We start from the raw sequence: 15,617 nt of genomic DNA, 5'->3' as shown, positions 1-15,617 counted from the left end.
AGCAAAGACTTTTAAGAGAAAGATCTATAGATTTAGAGTTTTACATTTGTGCCATGATGGAGATGTATTGAGATGTATTGAGAGCAACTCGACGGTTGTAAAGTCGTGTAAGATAACAGAGAGGACGACTCACCCCGGCCTGCAGGGCGGAGCGAGAAGGACGACCTGCGTGCATGCACGTGCCTGTTATTGTCTATACATGAGTGTTTCAATGAGTGCCATATGTGTGGATGAAAAATAAGGAACAGCTGTAATGATGCCTTTTCCTCTCCTCTGTGTGTCCCTCCCTCCTCTCTGACCACAGAGTAACACAAACAGTTGACTGCAGTTAACATTAACTCCCCGACGAAAAGGCGCCTGTGCTTTCCTAAATGATGTGTAAGGACCCATATTGGGTTGACAGTACAGCAGAAGGGTTGAAATATTCTTGTGATAGTCGGTGAGATTCAGAGACTAAATCCGAGTTTCACGGGTGTTTAATAGTTTGGCTGCAGCCTCGTGAGGGAGGCAGAGGAAGGGAAGAGAGGAAGCATCTTCACTGGTCACACTTTAAGTGATTTCTTGTATACTTGTAATCATGTAAGCCTAAGTTGATCGTTGATCAATAAAAGTGTTGTACACTTGGAGAAGCGTTCGTCTGATTTATTTGATGAAATAAAGCACCAAAGGACTTGAGGAGGAAATGATCGGAATCCTTTTGGAACGTAGCGTATCATCATATTTCATTCTGTTGCTAAATTAAATGAAAAACTTGGGTTTAATGTAAACTGCTGTTCTGTGTTTTGCGGCAACACTTTTTGTTAGAGTCGTAACTAGAGCAGGAAGGGAGACTGTGACCACGTATCAGATTGGGGTCATTTCTCGTTGGTCTAAGACCATGAGAGTGTTCACCAGCAGAGGTGTGATGTTGAGCAGGCTGCCTGTTTAGCTGTTTTCGCTGTAAAAGTGTCATAAAATCAGCCGTTTTTCAGGACTACTTCTTCCAACATGTGGTAGTTGCTTTTGCTTTACTGTCATCAGGGACTAACAACAGCAAAACACAAATGAAATTAAAACTTTTACAGTTTTTACTGAAAAAGGTCGAGAATGTACATGAATAAAAGATCTAGAATAGCCAATTTGAACTATGAACTGTAAAACTCACCGTGCTCTGCCTGTACAAGCCTTAAATTCCTGGTTTTTCATGTGTTGGAAGAGGGCCGGACAGTGTATGCTTGCAGATGGATGACAAATTATATATGGAATATAAAAAAACATGCAATAAAACGCTAAAAACACAACAAAAATAAAAAATAATTTTCAAATACACAAGCAAAAGACCAAACAAGAAAAAATGTCATTTTTCTGTATAGCTCCATAGCACTCGCTATGGAGTCGCTGCTTACAGGAACTATCAGGATTTTTTTTTTAGATTGCACAAACTGTTCAAGAGTTACTATAGTTTCAAGAAATGTTGAGAAAACCTGTCGGGTTAGGGCATGTGCAGGTGTCCTGCTGATCCTTGATCCATCACAGCTGATTTAAATGGCTAAATTACCTCCTCAACAGGTCTCCAGAGGCCTGGTAATGAACTAATCATTTGATTCAGGTGTGTTGACCCAGGGTTCGTCTAAAACCTGCAGGACACCGGCCTCGAGGCCTGGGTTAGGGGATAAAGGGTGAGCTGGGATGGCACTCATACCTGTGTCTATAAAAGACTTATAAAAATTACAGTCCAACCTGCAATCGCTCTCAGGCAGACTAAGGTTATAATCGCTGTGTAATTTATAAACGTAGACGGACTTCACACATGTTGCAATCAGTCTGTGCTGGTGTGCACAACTCGTGTCGTCACTTTGCAGGAGGAGGCCTGAGTCAGCTGGTTGCCAACAGGTTGTATTCTGGTTATACTCCTCTACAGGGTTGCTGAGCATCTATTCGTTTTTGTAGTTAAATTGCTGTCATGCAACAACTACATCACAATTTGTGGAGGAATTTCTGGATTTCTATTTTAGATCTATGAGGCTCAAAACAGACTCTCAATGCAAATAGTAAATGTGAATTTTTGCATATGCAGACAGCAACAGATTTAGATTTTTATCAATGAATCACAGACTGACTCCAACTTGTTGCTGTCTTGAGTCTCCTGGTCTTTGAAGCAACCATTTCAAAGGTATTAACATTTCAAATTTCACTGTCCAGTATTACGGTACTGTTATCTTTCAGAACGAGCGTGGATGTTCACCAGCCTTTACACGAGGTTGGATTACGGTTAGAGGCTGAATGGCTCATTACAATCAATCTTTTTTAATATTTTTGAAACATTTGCTAATTTTATAAGGTCTCATGCGAATCATAAACAGCTACATTGTGCTCTGCAGAGACTCCTGTCACCAAGAAATAAAAATGCAAACAAAAGGAGGCTGTGAAGTTTGTACAGAACATTTATTTATTCAGAGCAGATGGCCATAAGATGCAGTCACTGCAAGCACACCACTGTCCAGTCACTACAACACACACGCACTCCCACACACACAGATTTCACACAGTCAATAGCAGAGCAACACATGACACACTCTCTCAAGCATTCGCATACAGTCGCTGCAGAGCAGAGGAGACACCACTCGGGTGTCTGTTCAGATAAGCACAGGCGGAAAATCAAATAAAAACAGTTTGGCTTCATCTTTTGTTAAGAAGAACAAGGGATGAAAAGTACGTTTTCTCCACAGCTTATTTGACCATCTGTGTGTGGGTTTTTTCACCTTAGTAGCCTCACCCCAACGCCCAAGTACCAAAACACACTTCAGAATAATTCCTACGATATGAAGGATGACCAAAATGAGACCTAAGGAAGGATTGAAAAAGGCAAACCTTTATCTCTGATATGATGGCGGATGAAAAAGCGAAAGTGTCTCAGCTGTAAGCTGCACACAGTACAGCCAACCCTCAAAGGTCAGACCACCAGGCATCTGTCGGATGTCACCACAATGACATCTAGTTTGTAATAACAGAGGACAGTTTGGTACAAGGTAAAAATAACTCAAGGGGAAAAAAATTAAATTTCATAGAAATATGCACCTACACATCTGGTGACAGCTGGCTCAATCACTTTCAGTAACAATTTACTTAACTAAGCTAAGGAAGATGTAAAAGAAATTGAGCCATTACTGTTTATGACAGGACTATTTGTTGTTGTCCATGTTTTGAGGGATATAGTGGGTTGGGGTAGCTTTTCACTCAAAGCTAGATCAGAAGATTGATACCACTCTCATGGCGTAGCTTAGCAGAACTACCTTCAGCTAACGGTTAGCATAATTAAGCAAACATCTTTTACACAGCGTACATTTGATGCAAAATATCACAAACTCTTAACAGGAATGAAATCTAACAGTCTTGCACAAGTTTAAAATTTCAATTATGTAATTAGAAAAAACGTAGACAACAAAAACGTTAACGATCATCGACCTGGAGATAGTTACACTCAGCATGAAACTACCTCCGGCTGGTTGTTAGCCGCGGTTAGCAAATTTCTTACACTAAAGTTTTAGCTGGAATGAAAACCAAAGAGTCTCGGGCAAAGTTGAACTTGAACTTATATCTCATTGTTCAGTTTATATGATTATCTTAATGAGTTCAAATTGAGCGGACAACATGTGAGACTGTGGTTTTCTGTTTAGCTTAGCTTAGCACTATGAATGTAAACTGTAAAAAAAGAACTACTCCTGCTATGTCAGAAGATAATTGTAGATATCACACATCGATTTTTGTACAAATGAAACAAATCAAATATTCCCTAGGAAGCTAGCTAGCTTTTCCAGAGAGTTTTCAGTCCTTTAATTTTAAGCAAACCTTAACTAACCAGCTGGTATCTGTGGCTTCACTCTGAAAGTGGCATTGATCCTCTCAGCTAACTGGGTAGAACCACGTTTATTTTCTAAAACTTTCTTAAACATTGTGATAATGTAAAACTTAACATGCTAACACAACAGATCCACAACATATTTCTTCACAAAAGCAGGAGAAGAAGCTAAAATGTAGGTATTTTTTTAAAACTGATTTTCTGTCATCCAAGCCAACTGCACACTGATTTCTGTGCCTGGTGTGGTGCCAGGGGCTTTTACAAAAGGGGTTGGGGGGGACCCATATCCTTGAAGTGATTGGTCTGTCTTTAGAATGATGCAGTGGTAGCGGAGCTTCCATGAGGGTGCTTCCTAGAGTGAAATGCCTCTCCTGGTTTTCAGAGAACCGGGGTTATGCTAGTAACTGAACGTTTCATTCAGTCGGCTGAGTTTATGGATTAAAAATCACAACTCTGTGGTGCTGGGGAGGGCAGCACGATTTTCATACCAAGATATCAAGTAAGATGGCAAACTGGAAAAAGAGAGTGATGCCCTTATATTATACATATCCATCTACTGTATTGAAGTCAGACCAAAATCACAAAGCAAGGCACATGTTTCAAAGAAAAACAAAGACATTTAAAACTATACAAAAGATAACAAAACGGAACAAGAATTGCTTATACTATACACATCGCCACACCAGGACACATGTACACATGTAGGCGCAGAAAAAAACAATACAAAATAATAGTAATAATATTAATAATAATAATAAAAGAACACTTCCTGGAAACATCCCAACATGTTATCCTACAATGGTTCATCAGCTCAGACCACTTAAGCATGAAGAAGCAAACTGATTCAACACTCAGATTAGATCTGTTTACTTTAAAAATAGTCTTCAGAATGAAACACACTCATAAATACACTTCTTCTTATATATTTTTTTCAAATATCCATATATATATAATCTCTATGTGATCGTAATTTAAATACCACGACTATTCTCTGAGTTCTTATTCATTTATATAAACAGTGTGGCTGCCAGCGTGCTGTGAAACCTTGGTTTTCTTAATGGGCAGAGGTGCAGTTAGAATCTCAGTATTGCGCCAACTTCTGGTTTGAGGAGCTGCACTCGAAACAAACCACCAGGCTTCACACATCTCTGCCGCCACTTCCTCCAATCGAATACTTTTTATATTTTCATCCCATGTACACGGTGTGATCGCACCGTGTAGTAACCATGGTAATGCCGATTACAATGGTGGTGATGTAGATTGTCATGGCAACATAGGGTGGGTGTTTGGGAGTGTGTGGGACAAGAGCAATAGAAAGGTTGTCAGTGGAAGGGAGCGTGTTATCTTAGTAAAGGAGTAGTACCATAAGACCTTCTTAACAGGTTAAATGCAGGTATTTTGTCATGAATATTAGGAATTCAGTGGAAAATCATTGACTAAAAGCAGTCTGCAGACTCAGCTAGACTGTATCTTTTTTATTGGCCAACACAGTGAATCAAAGTAGTTTTTATATAGGTTTTATCAAAAGAAAAAGAGGCTTTAATAGCAGATAGTTGAATCAAATATCTAGATCGAATGAAAACACCTTTGTGTAATTGACTTTACAGGTACATTTAAATGTAGTTCCATTTACACTTTTGCTTTTCCCGCCGTGGCGTGTCTGCTATGTAAAAGGGCTGCGGACACGAGGATGTTGTCGAGTCACAACGAAGTTCAGTACAGCTGTAAATCTGATGGCTTCAGACTGAGTGAGAAGGCGTGAAGTAGAATTCACACATTAAGATCAGAGAGGAGAGAAACAGCTGGAAGAAGCTTGGCCCGGGGAGTAAAACACTCGTCATAATCAATAATCACAATTCACAGCACGAAGCACGGCGGTGGCAGCATCGTGCTGTGGGGGCATTTATAAATGACATATTGAGATCTGTTTTCAAATACTTGTTTTTAGTTAATAAGTGTTGGAAAAAACCTCTATAGACTCTACTCTGACTCTGCATTGGACAGATTGAATGCACAGCGACTCCAAATAGGCCCCAAAATGGTATCAGGTGCTCTGTAGCAACCACTGCACAAAGCTGAAAATGAAACACATTGGGAAACCTGAAGTTTTTTGCAACATCTCTTTAGTCAGAACAAGTTTTTCATTGAGCTGAGTTGAGTTTGTGGCAAAGCTTTGTCTCTCTAGACGTTCAGCTTCACTGTGGTGCTTGTGCTGCACTGTGCAAAGTACTTAGAAGCAGCTAAGACCAGTTTAAGCTTTGCTCACTTGCCTGACTCTACTGCCTTTACCTTACCTCACGAAATGCATGTAACCCCTTTAACTCTCTGAGGTATAAGCCATCAGAGGTGGAAGCCCTAACCCGCCTCTAATCATGTATTCCATGTTCACCAATGGTGGCTTCGACCTCCTATGGCTAAATCCTTTCCAAAATGAATTTGACCGACTTTGTCCCAAACACAACCTGCTGTACACTTTTGTTTTCTCCCTCCCCTTCTCTCTTTATTTTATTTATTAATTGTGCACGCTCCCTTGTGTACGTGTGTGTGTGTGTCTGTAATCAATCTGACTGCATTGTGCTTCTCGTGTGTGTGTGTGTGTGTGTGTGTGTGTGTGTGTGTGTGTGTGTGTGTGTGTGTGTGTGTGTGTACAGGGTGATGACGAAGATGTGGCAGAGATGCAGCCAGGACAGGAAACACAATCTGATCCTGAAACACTCACATGCATACATCTACCACCCTGTTCCTATTGCTCTCCTTCTCTCTCTCGCGTGCACACAACACAGACACACACACACACCTCAGGAGCTGAATAGTCTCGTTTTGGTCACGGATAAAGAACAAAAACAAAAAAAAATCCATCAAGTCATTTACATCATCACAACACCAGAGGTCACCATTCCACACAGAACCAAGACATCAAACCAAAGAGCTAAAGATTGATATTTATCAGTATATTATATATTACTGTGCTAATGCAGGACTTTTTCAGTAGATATAAACTCTCCATGCTTATAATGTACACATACCATACTATGATTCATTACACAGTTGGTTTTTCATTCTGTATTGGTTTTGTTTCTTTGCTCGCTTTGAGCAGAAGAGTTCTTTAAAGACTCACATTTTGATTGCAGTCTCCTCCTTTTTGTTGCATTTCTTCATCTCTCGTCATTTGTGTGTTTTTTCTATTTTCTCTCCTCCATCACTTGTCTTTGGTCCTTTCCCCAACCAACATTTCTCTTTTAGTCTCTCTATCTATTCCTCTTTCTTGCTCTCTCCTTCTCTTGCCAAGTCTGTCCGGGCCTGCGGTGCTGCTCCGTTATCATCAGGAGACGAGAGGAAGAGGAGGGGATGGCGCAGCAACAGACCGACGGACGGATGACAGGGAGGGGTGGAGGGGAATGATGAGAGAGAGAAGGATGAGGAGAAGGTGCGAGATAGAGAGGCGTGTTGCCCGTTGTGCCAACTGAGTCACTTCTGATGCAGCGTTGCTAAGGAGACGCACCGGCTGGTTTCTGTAGTTACTCCAACATGGCGTCAAGCTGGTCGGCGAGGTCATCAAACATGCTGCCGATGTCGTCAAGGATGCTAACTGTGGTCTTCTGCTCGGCCACAGAGCTAGAGGCGCGCGCACACACACACACACACACACACAGACACACACACACGCACACACACACACACAGACACACACAGACATACACACACACAGACACACACACACACAGACACACACACACAGACACACACACACACACACACACACAGACAGAACCACAAGTTTATTAACAATAAAAAGCAAAGACTAAAAACAATAATGTAAAGTTAGCTGCCCCTCCCTGAGCCTCAGTCTTCCTGTTAAACGTGTGTTTTTCCTTCCCATTGTCGCCAAGTGTTGACTCATAGGGTGTTGTCTGATTGTTGGGTTTTCTCTGTATTACTTTAGGGTCTTTAAATTACAATAGGCGCCTGTTGTTGTGATTCGGTACTGTATAAATCAAACTGAACTGAATTGAAAGATGTGGGGCAGTCGTTTTTCAGCGTTGTGTATTTTAATGCAAATCGAGGATAACAATACTGCATATATGCAGCTTTGAGTAATAAGAGCTTCAAATTAACCTTTAAAATTATTTTTGAAGTGAGCAGGTCTTGAGTTCAGACAAAAACAGACTTCTCAGCATCACTTATATCATGATTTATAATGACCCTAACCTGTGCCAGCAGAATGTGCCCTTTTTGTCTTGGTGGTCAAGAAACAAAAAAAAGAAACATTCTAACACATCAAAAACAAAAAATAAAAACCAAACTTTTTGTTTTTGTTGGGCATCAGAAATGTCAACTTGGACGACATACGGTGAAAAAAAAATTAAAGTGTTGAGAAGAAAACTGTAAATATTCAATTTTAGTTCAATTCAATTTTATTTATATAGCACCAAATTACAACAACCTCAACCTCAAGGCGCCTTACATTGTAAGGTAGACCCTACATTAATACAACAGAGAAAACCCAACAGCCCTGTGAGCAAGCACTTTGGCGACAGTGGGAAGGAAAAACTCCCTTTTAACAGGAAGAAACCTCCAGTAGAACCAGGCTCAGGGAGGGGCGGGGCCATCTGCTGCGACCGGTTGGGGTGAGAGAAGGAAGACAGGATAAAGACATGCTGTGGAAGAGAGACAGAGGTTAATAACAGATATGATTCAATGCAGAGAGGTCTGTTAACACATAGTGAGTGAGAAAGGTGACTGGAAAGGAAAAACTCAATGCATCATGGGAATCCCCGGCAGCCTACGTCTATTGCAGCATAACTAAGGGAGGATTCAGGGTCACCTGGTCCAGCCCTAACTATATGCTTTAGCAAAAAGGAAAGTTTGAAGCCTAATCTTGAAAGTAGAGATAGTGTCTGTCTCCTGAATCCAAACTGGAAGCTGGTTCCACAGAAGAGGGGCCTGAAAACTGAAGGCTCTGCCTCCCATTCTACTTTTAAATACTCTAGGAACAACAAGTAAGTGAGCAGCAGGATTTTCAATTCAATTAAACTGAATTTAACAGAGAGCCAATGAGGTGAAGCCAATATAGGAGAAATATGATCTCTCTTCCCTGTCAGGACTCTTGCTGCAGCATTTTGGATTAAGGACATATCCTGGTCAAAAATGACTCCAAGATTCCTCACAGTGTTACTGGAGGCCAAGGTAATGCCACCCAGTACAATAATGTCAGTTTTATCTGGATTTAGAAGCATAAAATTGGAGGACATCCAGGTCTTTATGTCTTTAAGACATTCCTGCAGTTTAACTCATTGGTGTGTGTTATCTGGCTTCATGGACACACAGAGCTGGGTGTCATCTGCATAGCAGTGAAAATGTATGCTATGTCTTCTGATGAGGAAGACGGGAAGCAGGAAGGGAAGCATGTATAATGTAAGCAGAACTGGTCCAAGCACTGAACCCTGTGGAACTCCATAATTAACCTCAGTGTGTGAAGATATGAGATGATTTAATAGTAAATAAATATAAATATGCTTCCTGGTCCCATCTCTGGATAGTCACGTTTTGGGGGGTTTAATAAATTTGGCCAGATTTCTACAAATCAAATGAGAGCTGATTCATCCATTCAGGGCGGATGGATGCCAGCTCTACTAACAAGACCAGGTTTCCCTCAGAAGTTTCCTAATTATCCCACACCGTTTTGTTCCCTGACTGCCAAGACTTGCCTGGAGTTACAGTTAGGGCTAGGGTCACTATCGATGATGACCCAGACCTCAGAGGGTTAACAGAGCATGAAGTCTTTTCTCCAACTGTGATACATTAAAAACAAATGGAAATGGAAAAAGAGAGAGCATTGTATTTCAGTATACTGCTAGTGATCCTGTGATCACAGGCGTAGGTACAGTGGGGCAAAAAAGTATTTAGTCAGCCACCGATTGTGCAAGTTCCCCCACCTAAAATGACCTATAGTAAACGTTTGACCTCTGTTATTGCCAACAAAGGTTATGTTACAAAGTATTGAGTTGTATTTTTGTTATTGACCAAATACTTATTTTCCACCCTAATTTACGAATAAATTCTTTACAAATCCTACCATGTGGATTCATGGATTTTTTTTTCACATTCTGTCTCTCACAGTTGAAGTGTACCTCTGGTGCAAATTACTGACCTCTGTCATCATTTTAAGCGGGGGAACTTGCACAATCGGTGGCTGACTAAATACTTTTTTGCCCCACTGTACATTTCCACTGAATGGTACCGGATTATATTATTATTAATGTGCAAGAAGATTTCATCTATAGTTGTACTTCAGCTGTTATGCAACAAATCAAGTATGTTTTGAATGTGATTGTCTGCAAAGGCCTTAAGTGTTTGAATTCTCCGCACAAATCCTCACAACCTATGTTGAGTGGGTGCTAGTTTTCAGTCCCTTAGACTGTGGTCCGCTGATCTCACTTGATGAGATTAATCCGTAGTAGACACTTGTAGAGGGTTCATATCATCACCTACTGAAGGACAACGTTCCAGATGCTTCTGTGTGGCTAACTGTTGTTAACAGCATGACTGTCAGTGTGTGTGTGTGTGTGTGTGTGTGTGTGTGAGTGTGGTCCTTACTCTTCCTGTCGTAGTATTTTATCCTCCACGGCTTGCAGAGCAGCAGCCAGCGAAGCACTTGTTTCCTCCAACTTCTGGTGCACCAATGAATCCACTCCGAACTCTGTTGTCGTGGCGGCTGGCGCCGTGACCCCGCCCCCTGACATCCCGCTGTCCACTGACACCCCCCCGATGGAGGATCGTGGGGGTTTGACAGGCGGAGGGGTTGGGCTGGGAGTGGCAGGAGTCTGAGGTGTCTGTGGTGTGGTGGGTGTCTGTGGCGTGTGGGGACTCTGGGAGGAAGGGCTCGTCGGTTTGGCGTTCGGCGGGCTGGGAGTGTTAGATGGGGGGAAGGAGGGCGGTGAACTGGTCTGTCGGGCCACTGCAGAGTGCTGCTTGGGCGGGGCAGAGGCTGGGGTGGACAGTGCGGGGCCAGTTACAGAGTGGATGAGCTTGGCTGGTTTGGGCGCTGTGGGTGGTGGCGCTGGTTTGGGTGAAACTGGTGGAGGGATCTTCTTTCCTTCCACTACACAGAGAGCAAAGAGAAAGACTGGATCACTGAGCAGCTGAAATACGCTGTTTTCCTTTATAAACACTATCTAAGACTGGCTGATACGGGCCTATAACGCTGTTTGAAACCCCTCCAGTACCGATAAGCTTTGACTGACCGGGTAGCATGAAATACTCTTTACTCATGAAAATACACTTTGTAAAATTATTTTTCAGCTTGCCTTTTCATCACTGTTTTTTTGCTTCAACTTCCTGAAGGGCATTTGGAATTAATATGTACACAAAACACCCAAATCCACTGTGTTTACCTGGACTTCCAGGTGTCCCCGGACCTGGTAGGGGTACTCGTTTGTTGGATACAGGCTGCGGTGGGGTCTGAGGTCCTCCCTGTCTCTTTATCTGTGCCACTACAGGCTTTGGGGAGACTGGAGGCTTTGGTTTCCTCACAGGACCACCTTCATTTGCCACTGGAGCTCCTTGGTCCAAGCTGTCCCTGCGAGGAGCAGCAGTCACTTGTGGTTGAGTTTGAGGTTGAGGTTGAGGTTGCGGTTGCTCGATCACTCCAGCATCAGACACTGGGCGGCGTTTCACTGTGGCTGTGCCGTTCTGGTAGGGAACTGGCTGCGTGGTGTTTGGCTGCCCGGTGTTCGCAGGCTCCCCGTTGGCTGTGGCCAGCTCTGCGTAGCCCTCGGGCTCTTTGTCACGGCTCTTGGGTCGTCGCTTGACGGTGGATGACTCTTGAAGGGTGAAGTCAGAGCCGTTGGTGTGGGGCTTGGAACTGCGGGGTCGTCGTTTTAAGGTCGCCGTGGCTTCAGCATTGGAGATGTCCTCCTGGGCGTAGCTGCTGTCTCCCTGGTGACCCTCGCCGTCACCCTGCAGACATACACAAAATACACACTAACGGAAAATTCATACATTCATGATAAGGGGTCATTTTTGCACAGTCAAAAAACACTGACAAAGATAAATGGATAAGACAAATAAAGCTTACAGAACACAGAAGCTTGACTATGGATTTGCAATACATTAGAGCACATTAGCTTTAGCACATTACATTACATAGATAATGCAAAAGATAGATAGATAGATAGATAGATAGATAGATAGATAGATAGATAGATAGATAGATAGATAGATAGATAGATAGATAGATAGATAGATAGATAGATAGATAGATAGATAGATAGATAGATAGATAGATAGATAGATAGATAGATAGATAGATAGATAGATAGACAGACAAACATATATATTGATAGCTACCTGTCCTTCTCCTTCTCCTCGACCTTGGCGGCGGATGGTCAGACTTCCCTCCTCTGCAAAAGGCAGATTCTCTGAAGAGCTGCCACTACCTCCTGAGCTGGGGTGGGGTGAGGATGGAGGTTGGGGTGAGGAGGAATTAACAGGAGGAGGGGAGGATTCAGGCTGGGTGGAGGGAGAGGGGAAAGTCAAAGGAGTTGGCTGGTCGCGCCTTGCAGCAGCCACAAGCTCACTGACGGGGCCGCTGATGGTTCGTCGTCGGTTTACCACCTCACCATCCAGACCAATGGCATCGCGTGTTTTCCCCACCTGTTGAACGCACAACAACCATATTTCACTTAGTTACAGCATACATATGAATAAATAAACATATATGTAGTGTTATGTTAGAGAAATGAAGTTCTGTATACATTACCTGCAAAAAGTTCTTCTGCAATGCCATGCCTTTGGCTCCTCCCCCTATAGAAGACATCTCTAACATGGCGGCAATGCTCCTCACACTGCCAACGCTGCTCGTCTCCACGGCAGCTGTCTCCACGGACACCCCCAGGTCGCTGGCCCGCCGTTGTTGGTAGTAAGGCACATCCAGCATCCCCCCAGTAGTGGTGAGCGTATTCGGCTGCGTGTTGGCATCTGCCAGGTTGGAGTTGGAGGTGGAGATGGCTGAGCTGGAGCGTTTGGGCGGTGGTGGGGGTGGGCCTTTTTTCTTCTGACGGAGAGCAAACGACTGGCTCTGGTTTCGGTTGGCGCCCTTTTCCTGATTGCGTACGGAGTGACTACGGCTGACTCGGTGAGTTACTGTGGCGTATTTCCCTCCTTCCCCTCTCACAGCGGCTGAGCTCTGGCTTACAACGTCAGCTTCTGCTTCTCCTCCACCCCCTCCTCTTCCTCCTGCTCTCTCATCGCACTCGCTATCTGAGACAGCGTATCGGTTGAGCGTGTGAGCGCGTTTATTCTGGACAGACGAGTTCTTTGGTCCTTCTTCCTCTGCTAACTCTGCCTCTGGTGGGAGACAGAGGACTGGGACTTGCTGACTCTCCCTGACCTCCATCGCCTGCATCTGTGGGTGGTGCTGAGGGTGAGGGTGAGCCTGGTGCTGCGGCGGCATTTGAGGTTGCTGCTGCTGGGGCTGAAGCTGGCACGGGGCTCCGCGATGGGTTGGAGACTGAGGAGGATGTGAGCGCGGTGACTGAGGTCTTTCCCCCTGGATGAACTGTGGGGACGGCTTGGGCTTGGCCTGTGGGGAAGACGTGCTCTGCACAGATGATGTGGACGAGGAGGAAGAGGTCCTGGTCTTGGTAGGAGTGTGTGGGGGTGTGTAGGGAGGTGCAGGCTGCGAGTGAGAATGAGAGTGACGATGTTTGCCTTGTGAGGATACACTGCCTCGGTGAGAGGACGCGCTTCCCTGGCTGCTCTGCTGCCTCATAGTCCGGGCCTCCTTCTTAGGTGGCCCACCTCCACCTCCTCCTCCGCCTGTAAGCACCTCATCGTGGTCTTTGCTGAGGCTGCGTGTTCGCTGAGCTTTGACCTCCTGAACTGGCTGGGTCATTGCATTCTGTAGCTCAGTGCTCAGCTCGCTGTCCTGGAAGGTGCTCATTTTGGGAGACATGACCTCTGAAGAGAGACAAAGAGAAACTCAGATGAAGATAAATGAAATCTTATCTTTTTATCTCACAAAAGGTTTATTAAGTAAATGAAACTCAGATGAAATGCTTTACCACTGTTACACAGCAGTTGCTTTCAATCTAGTAGCTTCATTATGGGCTCAGTCAACCTAACCCCCAAACTGCAAACAGCATGAGCTCTACTCAGATTTGGTCAAGTGTCAAAAATAAAGATGCTTACTAGACTTTCATTCAGGAAGATGCACTAAATACAGTCTTTAGACAGTTGTATGAATCCACCTAGACAAGTGAAGGGAAGCTTCTGATATTTCCACAGCCATCTGTAAAGTAAGTTAGGTGTCACAGATGTCAACAGATGTGCAAGATAGCCAAACCAACCAGTCTGAAAGCTGTGGTCTGATGGGGGACTTGAGATGGGCTCAAGGACTATCCACTGAGAACAAAGAAGAGTGGACCACCAGTCTATCTGACCAGCAGACGACCAAAGCAACTCTAACATGATTTATTTTTTTACTGGTTTCACAATCAAATGAAACATACAGATAATTACAATTAAAGATGGAGTTAAAACTGTACAGGCTGAGATTTTCCTGAATGATCTCACCATCTGGGGGAGGACTATCCATCGACATGACTTCCTGCTGCTGCGTGATTGGTGGGGGCTTCTTTCGGAGGGAGCCCCGCCCATCTGAACTGCGCTGCATTTCAGCCAGCCGCTTCACCGCCAGCATTAGCTTTTTCTGGTGGCCTACAGCATTAACAAAGTGGAATTACAGTTTGGCATAACACAGGTAATACAAGTCAAATTCACTGAAAATTTGTTTTGTCGTCAGTGCACTTTCCCTTAACTCCTGAACAGAAAACTAAACCTGACTAACTGAGAAAACTGTAAGGCTACAGAAGCTAGCTTATCTAAAAACGCTACAGCTAACATGGTAACACTAACCAGTTTAGCTAGTAAATGTTTTATAGATGGGGAGGCGTGGACAGAGAACTTGTAACTCAGAACTCCCACTCTTTAGATGCTGGGTGTGATATTTTAAGTTTACTATATTTTATGTAGTCCAAAAAGGTCAGTCTCGTTATAGTTTTTTGGGTTAGGGGGGTTCATAGGGGTCAAGATATTGAATAAAGCTCAGGTTTTGAGTGTAGTAAATGACCTTTCTTTGAATTTTAGGGATGCCACAGAACTGTAGAGCTACTTTAGCTTTTATTTCAGTCATGAAATGATTAGCAACAGAAAATTTCTAGCAGCAGAAATCTTCAACCGGCTTCTTTTTTACAGATATCCTGTCGTAAACCCTTCATGCACCATTCAGCACCCAGAGGCAGAGTGCTAGTATTTTGGGGGAATAGTTAGCTTCCCTGTAAGAAAATCTAAAAGACGTCTTCATAATTCATCATTAACATATACTTCATGGCTTGGGTTTGTGCTCTGACATGCACTGTCAACTGTACGACCTTATATAGACAGGTGTGAGACAAATCATGTCCAATCAACTGAATTTATTACAGATGGAGTCCAATCAAGTTCATCGTCTGACAGATGATCAGTGGAAGAAGGACACACCTGATCTCAATTTTGAGTGTCAACTTTTTTCACTCATTATGGTGTATATGTAGAATTTTGAGATGAAAAATTAACTTAATTCATTTTGGAGTCTGTAACACGTCATTATGTGGAACAAGTGAAGCCCTGAGAATACTTTCCAAACTCTCTGCATATGCTTATATACGTATTCTGGTTTTAAGTCTGCATTTTAATCACTTCACTCGTTTATTTTTGAGATTACTGGTTACTTTCATCT

At 43.4% G+C, this 15,617-nt stretch overlaps 1 protein-coding gene across 6 annotated transcripts in view; it reads right to left on the bottom strand.

The window, feature by feature from the left end:
- Positions 1–2,405: 2,405 nt before the first annotated feature.
- caskin1 (CASK interacting protein 1) overlaps positions 2,406–15,617 on the bottom strand; it is a 137,394-nt gene continuing 124,182 nt past the window's right edge. For 5 of the 6 annotated variants that reach the window (XM_085453172.1, XM_085453175.1, XM_085453174.1 and 2 more), the window contains 6 exons: positions 14,414–14,557; positions 12,600–13,798; positions 12,188–12,493; positions 11,233–11,821; positions 10,436–10,940; positions 2,406–7,453 (listed from right to left, as the gene is read on the bottom strand). In XM_085453172.1, the coding sequence (XP_085309298.1) occupies positions 7,357–7,453; positions 10,436–10,940; positions 11,233–11,821; positions 12,188–12,493; positions 12,600–13,798; positions 14,414–14,557 (2,840 nt within the window). In that variant the 3' untranslated portion in view covers positions 2,406–7,356. The remainder of the gene's footprint in view (positions 7,454–10,435; positions 10,941–11,232; positions 11,822–12,187; positions 12,494–12,599; positions 13,799–14,413; positions 14,558–15,617) is intronic. The other variant, XM_085453173.1, reaches the window with a different exon arrangement.

This window comes from Copadichromis virginalis, linkage group LG4 (genome assembly GCF_057382275.1).
Source record: "Copadichromis virginalis isolate Kocher_CV1m ecotype Utaka linkage group LG4, C_Virginalis_male_GT1.1, whole genome shotgun sequence".
Classification (NCBI taxonomy): Eukaryota; Metazoa; Chordata; class Actinopteri; order Cichliformes; family Cichlidae; genus Copadichromis; species Copadichromis virginalis.
Note: the sequence above shows the minus strand (reverse complement) of the source record. Positions and strands in the feature narration are given on the sequence as shown.